The sequence below is a fragment of the Pempheris klunzingeri genome, chromosome 13, assembly GCF_042242105.1.
Source record: "Pempheris klunzingeri isolate RE-2024b chromosome 13, fPemKlu1.hap1, whole genome shotgun sequence".
Classification (NCBI taxonomy): Eukaryota; Metazoa; Chordata; class Actinopteri; order Acropomatiformes; family Pempheridae; genus Pempheris; species Pempheris klunzingeri.
The window spans coordinates 11,903,814-11,914,736 of NC_092024.1; the positions used below are offsets into that span (position 1 = coordinate 11,903,814).

Below are 10,923 nucleotides of genomic sequence, written 5' to 3' on the forward strand. Positions count from 1 at the left end.
TTCGAGGACAGATCAAGCAGCAGATTTGACATCAAGAGAATCTGACCTGTGTACTGCAGCCCTCTGTATTCACTGATGGCTCCTGGTGGCTTCAGGTTGGGCCAGTAATGAAACAGCATCTGCACAGCTGGCGGCTTTACTTGGGACGGGCCATAGGATATGACATAAAGGAGGTCCTGCACACAGTACAGACATCAACATTAATCACAAAGTGTAATGACACTCAAAGACATTTGCATAGTAATGAATGGAGGCAATTGCTTAAAGGCATCCACTCCAACATGCTTTATGTCCATTTTGTAAACACTAACTGTTGCCTTGTGGCCAACACTCGATATTTCTAAACATTGGGGACCCTAATTATTTTTTGTCTGTTTAAAAATGAATACCACTCAAATGTTGCTAAATAATAAAAACTAAAAAATAAAATAATAAAACTGGCGTTGACTGTTAGCTCAGTCTGGCCTAAAGATTGGGAGGAAAGGAAAACAGCTAGCCTGAAATGTATGAAAAAGTTGTAGTTTCAGTGGTAATTATGCATGGATTCTCAGCTTTTTTTTTATAGACTATAGACAGAGCCTCTCTTAACTGTATGCAATGTGGCTTCATATGTTTAGGTGCGAACGGCTAGCTCAGACATGTTTGTAAAACAGCAGGACAGAGAGGAGTGACTGCTGTAGATGTTTTCAGAGGGCAGAGATTACAGCTGAGGTTGGAAAGATGACTTTAGAGGAGAGCCGTGAGTTTTATGAATACGGAAGTTTCAATGAGGGAAGCACCTGTGCTGCCGTGCTAGTAGTTTATCAATTGGAGCTGTGTTTTTTGTGCTCACAAGATAAAAGACATTTAACTTTGTTAAAATCACTGAGGTTTCAATTTCTTACAGCAGTGATGTAGTGGGTGGTAATCTGTCTTGGAATATAGAAAGTAAACCCAAGCCCTCCTTTTAGAATGACCAATTGAGAGATTGCACGTAGTTACAGAAGCTAGTGGAACAGAAGCTAGGCATCACGACTTCGGCTCTCTATTTGGAATTAAACTCTTTGCATAAATGACATTATATCTGAATTAAGTGTTTAGAGGGGAAGTACCTTCCACACTTCCTGTTTGTGCTTCATTAGACACTCCAACAATTGACAGTGATATACTGGAAAGAAGAAGAGAAGAGAGCCATTACTACACAGCATTACAATGTAGCTTAAATTTGCACATGTGCTTCGAAAGCAGCCCAAAGGATGGTCTACCTGGATTTGTGGTGTACTGCATTGCAATCATGAGCATAGAGGAGGCTGACAGATTGACATAGGCCGGGACTCCCCCCTCCCTCCGAGTGGAGCCCACTACAGATGATCAAGGAAGAAAAATAGAAAGAATGATAACCACCACACGCAGGATAAATCACCAAATATCCCACCGCATAGGTAGAATTTCATTATGGCAAGAGGCGAATCAGTTGCCTAAATTATCTTATCATCAGTCATACTCACATATAGCCATGGGAAGGAAAGAGGTGCTCAGGTACTCAATGATGTCTTTGTGGAGGAAAGGGGGAAATGTAGCTAAAGTGGAGATCATAGTATATGGCAAAGTGCTGAGAATATCGTCACTGAGAAAGGGCAGGAGGCATGTGGTTGTGTAAAATATGGACTGTCCCAGATCTGATGAGAAAGGGAAAAGGCAAAAAAAGACAGAGAGATACACAGACACCCATTCAATTAACAGTACATACAGTATTCACATACTGTATGCAGCCACATATGTCAAAGTTACATGACATTTCAGTCTTCTGACAGTATAACAGTGAAAAAAAAGAGAACATTTGGACAATGAGCTTTAGTTGAGGGCAGTGAGCTTTCTTTAAAAGCCACTGAAGTAAAATTTGCCCTCAGGAAAAGTAGAGCATTCTAGCCAAAGAGATGGGTTTTCATGCTTTTGAGCTTTTTTTAACAGTGGTAAAATATTCATGAAAAACAAGAGCACAGACTGTGATGCAGCCTTGAGCCTGTGAAATAAGTATTCTACATGTATGAAAAGAAATATAACATTACATTTGCCTATATAGGTTTTCCATTTAACTTGTATATTTGCACATGACAACATCAGTAAAACATTTCTCCCACTTTACATAACAAACATGCAGTCAAGTATGATACACAGAAGAGAGGGCCTATGTCTGGTGTATCCAATGGCTTATGAACGATTAAGTTGATAGGATCCAGCGTGCTCCCAATCACCCCATGCATCCCTCAAGATCCTCAGCAGGACTTCTCTCCTCCCGTTACAAAAGAGGCCAAAAAAGCAGCAGTGGCTTCATGCAGGCCAGACGGCTCGGGGATGATGATGACAAACAGTGGTGCACTGGGCCTTGACTCACCATGCTGACCATGCTGCAGCAGGGGCACCAGGTCAAGCAGGGTCACGAGGGTCACATAGAGGCCCTGATAGTCCAGAGAGGGGTACTCTGAGAGCTGAGCGTCCCGACTCTGCTGCCCCTGCCCCCCGCGGTCTGATGGGGCATCGCGCAGAACGCTGTAAAGGAGGGAGCGAGTAACTGTAGGGTTGATGGAACTGACTTGTGGTCTTAGAGATGGGGTGAGTGGGAATGGCACAGGAAAAAGACACATGGTCATGGGCACGGCCAAATTGGAAGCTTCCTGGTTCTCCTTCCTGCCTGTGCGGGACAGAATGCTGCTCCGGGGCGGGAGGGGAGGGGAGGGAGGGTAGGGGAAGGGAACAAGGGAAAAAAAGAGACAACAAAGACACAAAAAAACAGCACATTACATTGAAATGGCACTACAGAGACAGCGTAAATAGAAAAAAACAAACCCAGATAAACCCCACATAGGATGCAGTGTCTCACTATTTGACTGTATCACTGAAGGCACGGGCAATTTTTCCCTGCTTTGTCTGTCCAGAGTGACTTGAATTCAATTTATCTCGTTTTGTCTAGGAACTTGGAAAACAAAAAAAACATGAGCACAAACTGCAATGATCACTGCATCTCATGCGTATCTGGTGACAAGGAGCAAAAATATAAAAAATGGCATGTTTTCAGTGGCAACCCCATACTTCTCCAAAAAGGCACAGTACAAATGACTGTCCCTCGATGGCTGCCTTCTTCCAATCAGCAAGGTCAGAGGCTACCATGCAAAAAGGCCAATGAGACGTGGAATTAAAAAAAAATTTCCTTGTCTTTAGTGGGGCTGTCAAAGATGGGAGTGACACCAAATTGGTTCGGGAAAATACAGAGGTGACACTTTTGAAACATGCTTCAGCCAGTAATAAACATGTGTGTGAGGTTAGATCAAGTGCTCCTAGGTCACAGCACATGTTTATTGCACCAGAGAAATAATGTCCGTATGCATACGTTATGATACTGTACCAGTATCATCAGGAGAAATAATGAGATCCAACAGGCATATGGATTCAGGTTTCTAAAATAAATGTAACAACTAATCTACGGTAGAGGAGAAACTATAATGACAAAGGAATAGGTTGTATCAGGGGGAGATGACTGGTAGCATTATGTTTGTGAGCTAATGCAGGATGGACAATTGTGTTTGCTGTCCCCTGGGGAAGGTGGTGGACATATTCAATTTTAAGAGAGGAAAAACAAAAGCAAAAACTAGTTGGGTTGAGTGTGGAGCGTCTAGGGTGGAGGGGGGGGAAGGGGGGGGCAGAGAGCATTGCTCTTTTTACTGCACATTATTAAAGAGCTAAGCTGTTCTATCGGGAAAATGATTGGGATTTATCATGAGAGCCCAGATTATATAAATGTTGATGCATTATTGTTTTTTTTTTTTTTTCGAAAAGGTCACTCAAAAAGTAGAGTTACAGCATTTTTGGCAAGTGAGAAAGGGGATTTCATTAAAAAAAATTTAACATAACAATTTCTGACTTATCCCCTCAAAGTTATACTCTGTAAGATTTTAGTCAGTGTAGATCCATTCATAAAGATGCGTTATTATACAGCATAAACTCAAACTAATTCTTAACAACAGACTGTATCTCAGAGTATGACTTTTTCACTGCCCATTTCTCATATAGAAAACATCATTATTTTGAACAATGAACACAGACATTAACAGACACACTCACACACACTCACACGCATCCATTGAACAGACATATTTGCATACATACATACATACATACATACATACACACACACATACGTACGTACATACATACATACATACATACGACACAAAAATTTACTAACATATACGACATGTAAAACACATGTAGAAATGCACTGATACAGACACATGACATACATTGACTGTCAAACCCTGAACTGTCAATACAAAATCAGTGACTGTGCGTCAAAACACAATTAGACTTCCTCACTTAACTGATTTTTAAGTGTGTGTGGTAGAAACAAACCTGTGCTGCATGTAAAATAATGCCTAAACGATACTAGATGTGATTTCTGCTCCCTACAGTCATTCCTCTGAGCTTGGCATGATGTCAGCGTGGCTCACTGATGCAGAGAGCTCAGTCTGACAAAGCTATGCCTCATCTTTTTGGAGGCATATCTAATTGTCAGTAAATTGAAAAATGTATACCTGCCTTTAACTGTGCTCTGCGTCTGACCTGAACCCTGAACCTGCATTTGGTGTATGAATCAGCAACCACCTATTTGGCCATTTCACTGTTTCTTTCCAGGAGAATGACACATGCCTGCTCCACTTTTCAAGGCTCACTACTCTCTCTCTCCCTCTCTCTTTCATTTTCTCTCTTTTTTCACCCCAGGCTTCAGGGGGCACAGGTGTATGGATAATCCTGGAGTCCCTGTTGAGGAAACCAGACCTCTCTAATCGTGGGGAGAATTATTTGCTCTGCATATCTGAGTCTGAGAGGGCCTGCTCCGGGAAAATATCAAGCAACTGTTAAAAGTGGCATCATAGCAAGCGATTTCTTTCGCACTCAAATGACACAGCCCCTTAGAGACATGTCACTTGAGTTTACCCAGACTACCTCGGTAGCAGCCCATGTCCTGCTCCATCTGTGCCAAAGACATGTGAGAGGCTGTGTTTAAAAGAGCACAGTGGCTGCTGGTGCTGGACAGTCCTTCAGCAAAGCAGCATCCAGAATACTCTGTGAGGATCACTCAGCACAGTGATAATCATTATGGGGCTCAGGCATAATGTGTGGAATTGAGGCCGGCCGCCAATCTCAAATAGACTGCACCCTAAGCTGATAATAATAATAAAAGTGATGCATACAAGTTCTGCCTCCAGTAATCCCACCCTTTTTGTAAAATAGCTAATAAGTTAGGACAGCTCTGGTATTTTCTAAGAAGCCAGTGGGCAGTAAGACTTAACAAACCATATGACATACAGAAACATCCCATCACTGCTGCTTATTTTCATATAGACAGATGCTCCAGCTGGGGAAAAGACACATTGTGAAATAAGATGTGTCCAAAATGGCTGCCTACTTGACCTGTGTTGGAGGAGGAAAACACATGCTGTTCCTTCCTCAGGCTTTCACAGCACCCAGGGGGGCGAGCTGACCCTGCAACTGGAGAGCCGGAGGAGCTGCCCTCCGTCTGCCCCTTTGGGAAGGACACAACAGGCTGCCTCAGGGAAGCATTCATCTCGCAGCTGACCACTGTATCAAGAAATAACACTGAGCCGTTTATCTCTGCCGCTGATTTAACACCATACCTCCACAGGAGCAGGAGCTCTATCTTCTCCTATGTTTCAAAGCAGGGCAGGCAAGGCATTTGACAGAGTTGGCCACTTCCCTAACTTCCTTTTGACATACTAAAGTCATATTAGACATTTAATAGTGTCACTGTCTTCCCTTTCAGAAAGTGTGTCAGTACAAGCTACTGTGTATCATCTGGTCATTAAGGAAGCTAAATATCAAACATACTACACTCTGTTACTTCACCTGTCGGCTCCAGAGCAGGGTACTTACCTGAGCAGCGTTTGGGAAAAGTATTTCAGTGTGTTTGCAATGTCTGTTCCGGAGGGCACAGGGTAAATATTGTGTTGCACACGGTTGTGATACTCTTGCAAGTATCGTATCTTAGAGGCAACTAGACAAAATAAAGAGCAGAGTAAGAGGCAAATCAACACTAGTGAGGCTATCATGGAGGGTAAAAATATGAATCTGAGTACAAAGATAAGGCAAATGGTTGCACATCCAATTATCCAGTCAAACAAAGAGTCTGTGTTCCCATGGCTCTCTGGCCTTCACCAGGTGACCTTTTTGGTATAGCAGCGAGGTCACAGGAAGCCCTAGAGGAGGCAGCGAACTATTGCTTACAGAAACACGCTCGTGTACAAAAGGTTGCTACTTCAAGTCCCCTGGCAAGCTGGGAAAAGGTAGTCCAGGGGGTAAAATGAGAGAGGGCTTATTCATCCCTATACAGATGATACTGAGGGACATTTCAGCAATGACCTGCAGCTGCTTACTCTGTTCAACCACTCCCTTGTACCTGATTTAGCATGTGTTATTAGTTCATTGTGCCGGGTCGAATAAGAGTTAGAATAAGTTGGAGCGAGTGATCGCTGACCCATTTTCTGTGACTTTGGGCAGTTGTGTTCAGCTTCCTCCCTGACCTGTAAATAACAAACCTCAAAATAACAATAACAGCTGCAGGCTTTGGTCAAAGCCTGTTCTGCTGTAGCACACATGCTTCTCTCTTCTTGAATGAAAAACATCTTCAGTACCAAATTAATTAATCATTTTGACACCTTAACACACTAAAAAATATAGATAACAGCTGTAAATCTGTTGTTTAACATTAGAAGTGGTTCATCTTTTTTCTGATAAGAGCTGGATTAATTATGTCATATATTGGCCACTAAACAACATGAGCAACACACAGGTTTTAGCCAATTGAAATGGAGCCTCCAAGTTTTATCACATAATTTATGTCTATTAAAGCAAGCAACATTTAAATTTACATTCAAAGTGTGCAGAGATCATTCAGTAATATGGAAAAGAATCTGAGAACAGAGGCTGATTTCCACCTGTTCAGAAGCAACCAGAAGAGGAAGGAGAAGGAAATGAGCCCTCAGTCCACGGCGTGATCAATCCACATTATTGATCAATCTAACGCCACCATATTGTTCAGTAAAGAATGTGCCAGGTCGACCTTGAGCACACCTCGCTTTTCGCCTCATCCAGCCACGTCAATCAAAAATATTAATGATAATAAGGTGACGGCTGTGCGATGTAGCCGTAAGACTGTTTCTCCTTTATCATGAAGAGAAATGCAGAAACATATTCTTTGGCTTCCGGAGCCCTCCAGCCATCCTCTGCAGTGAGAGGACGTGTTGCAACCTGCCATGGCAACCGCGGTTTCATCACCAAGGACAGCTCCCCTCATTCGCCTTCTTGGTTAAAACAAGAAATTACATTTCCAGTTTCCAAACCCCCGTGACTAAACAGGAGAACACACACACACACACACACACACACACACTGCCGTACTTACACTGCTCTGCCTTCGTAGACATTTCGCAGACACTTGGTAAAACATAAACCCCAGATTGTCAATTGTTTTAGTGTTTTTTTTTTCCTCCCCGGCGCTGTGTTTCCCTCAGTCGTGAAAAAGTGAATATACCCCCCTTGCAGATGAGGCTCGGCTTGATTGTACCACTCTGCGCGATGGATTTATACGCTGTGGCTCTTCAGCGGTGGTGCGGTCGTTTTCGGGAGCTTTTAGCGGAATTGAGAAGAAGACCCATTTTGTGAGTCAGTTTTTTTTTTCTCCAGTTTTGAGAATTGTATTTTTTCGGGCCGGAGAGAAATGTTGATATCCATCAGCCACAGCACACCTTTCCAAATGGACTGATCCGGCTTTGACAAATTGTCATTCAAGAATTCCAACAACCCTGTCAGTCCTCTCCGGGGTGATTGTAGGAGGGAAATACCGAGGACCTCAGTGTGTTCACCCACATATTCCTGCGCATTTGTGCATCTCTGCTGCATATAAAAGGATAAACATGCAACAGATGGTTGTCACATTGTCATAATCAGGATCATGACGTGTCCTGGAGGAAAATTATTATTAGAAATAAACAAAAAAAATTGTTTTTGTGTTTTGTTTTTATCTTTTAATGGAAAATGTTCCTTTATTCGTGCTTTTGTGTGACAGCTTTTCCTTATTTTGGTAACAAACAGTGAATACAGGTCTGTCATCAGGCTAATATTGATTCCCATTATCACGTAAAGAGTAAATTAACATTAAGTCAGCTTTTTAAAATCTATACATGTAGTCATATACCACTCTTTAATGTTGTGATAAATGCAGCATTTTACAAATTAAATTCTCCATCCTTTTCTAGGAGCTGACAGATAAACAGATGTCAGGGTCTGAAGCACTGACAGACTGAGAGATCTTCCCCATTACAGTTTGTGCCAAGAAGAAGGGAGCGACATCCTGCCACTGCAGACAGCACCTGGAATGACCCCTGTGTATGTTACTACTGCTGATATTAATCATGTTTTAAGCACAACAGCAATCAGATATGTTCCTTAGAAATAAAAACATACCACAGCAGACACCATATCAAAGTTTTTATACATGGAAACAGTGTCATCAGCAAGTTTTACTTCCCTTCATAAGACTTAGCACACTGGAAAAGGGCTACACACAGTAGCAGGGGTGTTTTCCTGAATGCAGAGTTCTTGCAGGAGTCAGGGTTGTGGAGGTGATCTCCGCCCTTAGTCTGGGATGTGATCCATCCAGCTGGGGCCAAAATAGCTGAAGTAAACACGCATATGGTAAAGACGGATTGCTGTAACAAAGTCCACTGCAACACAAACATAAATGCTTAATTCATAAACATTATGTTCATTGGAAGTGAATCAAACGACTGCATGAAGGATTATATTTAATGCTCATTTTACAGCATTGTATCATAGCTCTGAAACCTCTACTGCCATCAGCTACAGGTTGGATGGAGATGATTGAACACCTGTGTCCACAACAGAGGGTCCCGATCTCAGTGAGTCATCCTGTGATATAACAGCAGCCCCCATTTATATCTACTGAACGTGATAGTCCCTTTGTCCCTCTGCAATTTGGTATACCTAACCCGAGCCAGGCTTTGCAAAAAGCCCCAGTGCATGTCCCTGAGGACAGATCAACAGATTTATAGTGGCATAAACACCAGCCGCTTTGTTGCAGTTCCATCATGGGATCCCTTTACAGAGGCCAGAGTCTCAGACTGACTTATGGATAAGAAATGAATAAAACATCTATCCCGCTCTGCAGGCTGGGGAACACAGTTCGCTTGAATACCTCGCATTAGGGGGAAATACAGGGAAGAATCCTCCCAAGACTGACTTTGTTGGACTGTTTATATTATTTGAGTTCCAATGCGGTCTTTAGAATTTGATTAATCGCAGTTCAGCATCGCAGATAGTGCAGGTAAAAATATTACTAGAGCTCCTGCTGCTGTGGGACATTTTGATACAGTCAAACAACCTGGGATGTCTCTACATAAACTTCCACTTGCTGTGGATGGTTGTTCTGTGATTTTGGTGAATGGCTTTCACAAACCTGGACCAGGTCACAGTGGATCTCTGCTCTCCTCTACTGTAGGGAAATGTTTCTGTGGAAATGTTTCCTCATATTCTGTAAGATGCCGACACTTCCAGCTCATTCCCAGCACAGTTACATGGGCCTGAGACACTCCCTTAAACATAATGAGCTCATCAGGATAAGAAATCTGACTTTGTTTGTTACACTGCAGGTCAACATCAGCTGAATAACATCAATCAACTCAGCCAACATTTCTTCAAAACTTCAAACTTACTATTTTAAAAATCAGTAATTATTGTGCACCAACCTCTTGTGTGCTCTCAATAGGTAGTGGGTATTTCTTACGGGTTATGTAAATAGGAATATTTGTGATGAAGAAGCAGCCCTCGGTGACTGACTCATCACTCAAATCATGAAAAAATGCCAAAAGTGCAGAGTCTCACCTTTATACAAATGTGATGTTGAGCTCTTACTGTAAACAGAGTTATCATCAGAATTTTGCATATCTTTTATTGCTTTAATCAGGTTTGTGCACTCTTAGACATAAAGATAGTATAATAATGTTTATATTTTGTTCAGTGTTGGAAATAAAAATGCTTGCAGACTTTTGAGGGAAGCAGTTAAGTAGAAAAGCAGTTGAATTTGTCTGGGGAAAAAGATGGTATGCATTTGTTCAGGAAGTTAGCACCAAACCTGCTAACAGCTGAGGAACATTTTAAAGACCTTTGAGAGCTTAAAAAGTCCTTTATCATCCCATTATCTAGAATAACACTCCTTAATATAAATTTTGTCTCACTCAGTTCTCTGAATTGATGACTGATATCCCCCCTACTTTGCCAGATTAGGGCACAGGCTGTTTAATTGAACCATAAGTGCTTAAACTATGTAGTTAAGCACAACAATTATGGCATGACTTTGGTCTTGTAAGAGTCACATTCGGTTGTTTTTTTTTTTAGTTACTTATTCAGATGTATCCCACTTTTATATGTCATTATGAGAAGTCTCAGGGGTTTTTGAATGTATAAAATTATTCTGGGATTCCGTTTATAGCACAACTGCCTAAATGACCTTGGAGTCCGCAGACTATGAATAAAGGGGAAAGCTATATGTATGCTGAGGAGGTTTTGGCCTGCATTAGATGTACTGTGTCGCCCTCAGCAGGAGGCCAAAAGAACTTCAATCAGATGAGAGGCAGCCACTTTCAGCTCTAACGCCTTTACTGATACAATTTCTTTTAAAATAATGACTTTTCTAATGATTTATTTTTTTAGCTTCATCAAAAAAAATAAAATCATATTACACAACAAAAAATAGTTTGCAAATTATAGCGTACTGCAGTGGGGTTACTACATGTGCATTGGGTAAATAGATAAAGCTACATAGTTTTAATATGCATTTATGGCCTGAATTTG

General features: G+C 41.7%; 1 protein-coding gene across 1 annotated transcript in view; it reads right to left on the reverse strand.

Annotated features, from left to right (window-relative positions):
* Positions 1–7,478, reverse strand: part of LOC139212036 (protein unc-79 homolog) — a 32,162-nt gene extending 24,684 nt beyond the window's left edge. Inside the window, exons 1-7 of the mRNA XM_070842477.1 lie at positions 7,457–7,478; positions 5,929–6,049; positions 2,375–2,688; positions 1,488–1,658; positions 1,245–1,340; positions 1,092–1,147; positions 47–176 (exon numbers count right to left, since the gene is read on the reverse strand). Of these exons, the coding sequence (XP_070698578.1) occupies positions 47–176; positions 1,092–1,147; positions 1,245–1,340; positions 1,488–1,658; positions 2,375–2,688; positions 5,929–6,049; positions 7,457–7,478 (910 nt within the window). The remainder of the gene's footprint in view (positions 1–46; positions 177–1,091; positions 1,148–1,244; positions 1,341–1,487; positions 1,659–2,374; positions 2,689–5,928; positions 6,050–7,456) is intronic.
* Between the last annotated feature and the right edge of the window lie 3,445 nt (positions 7,479–10,923).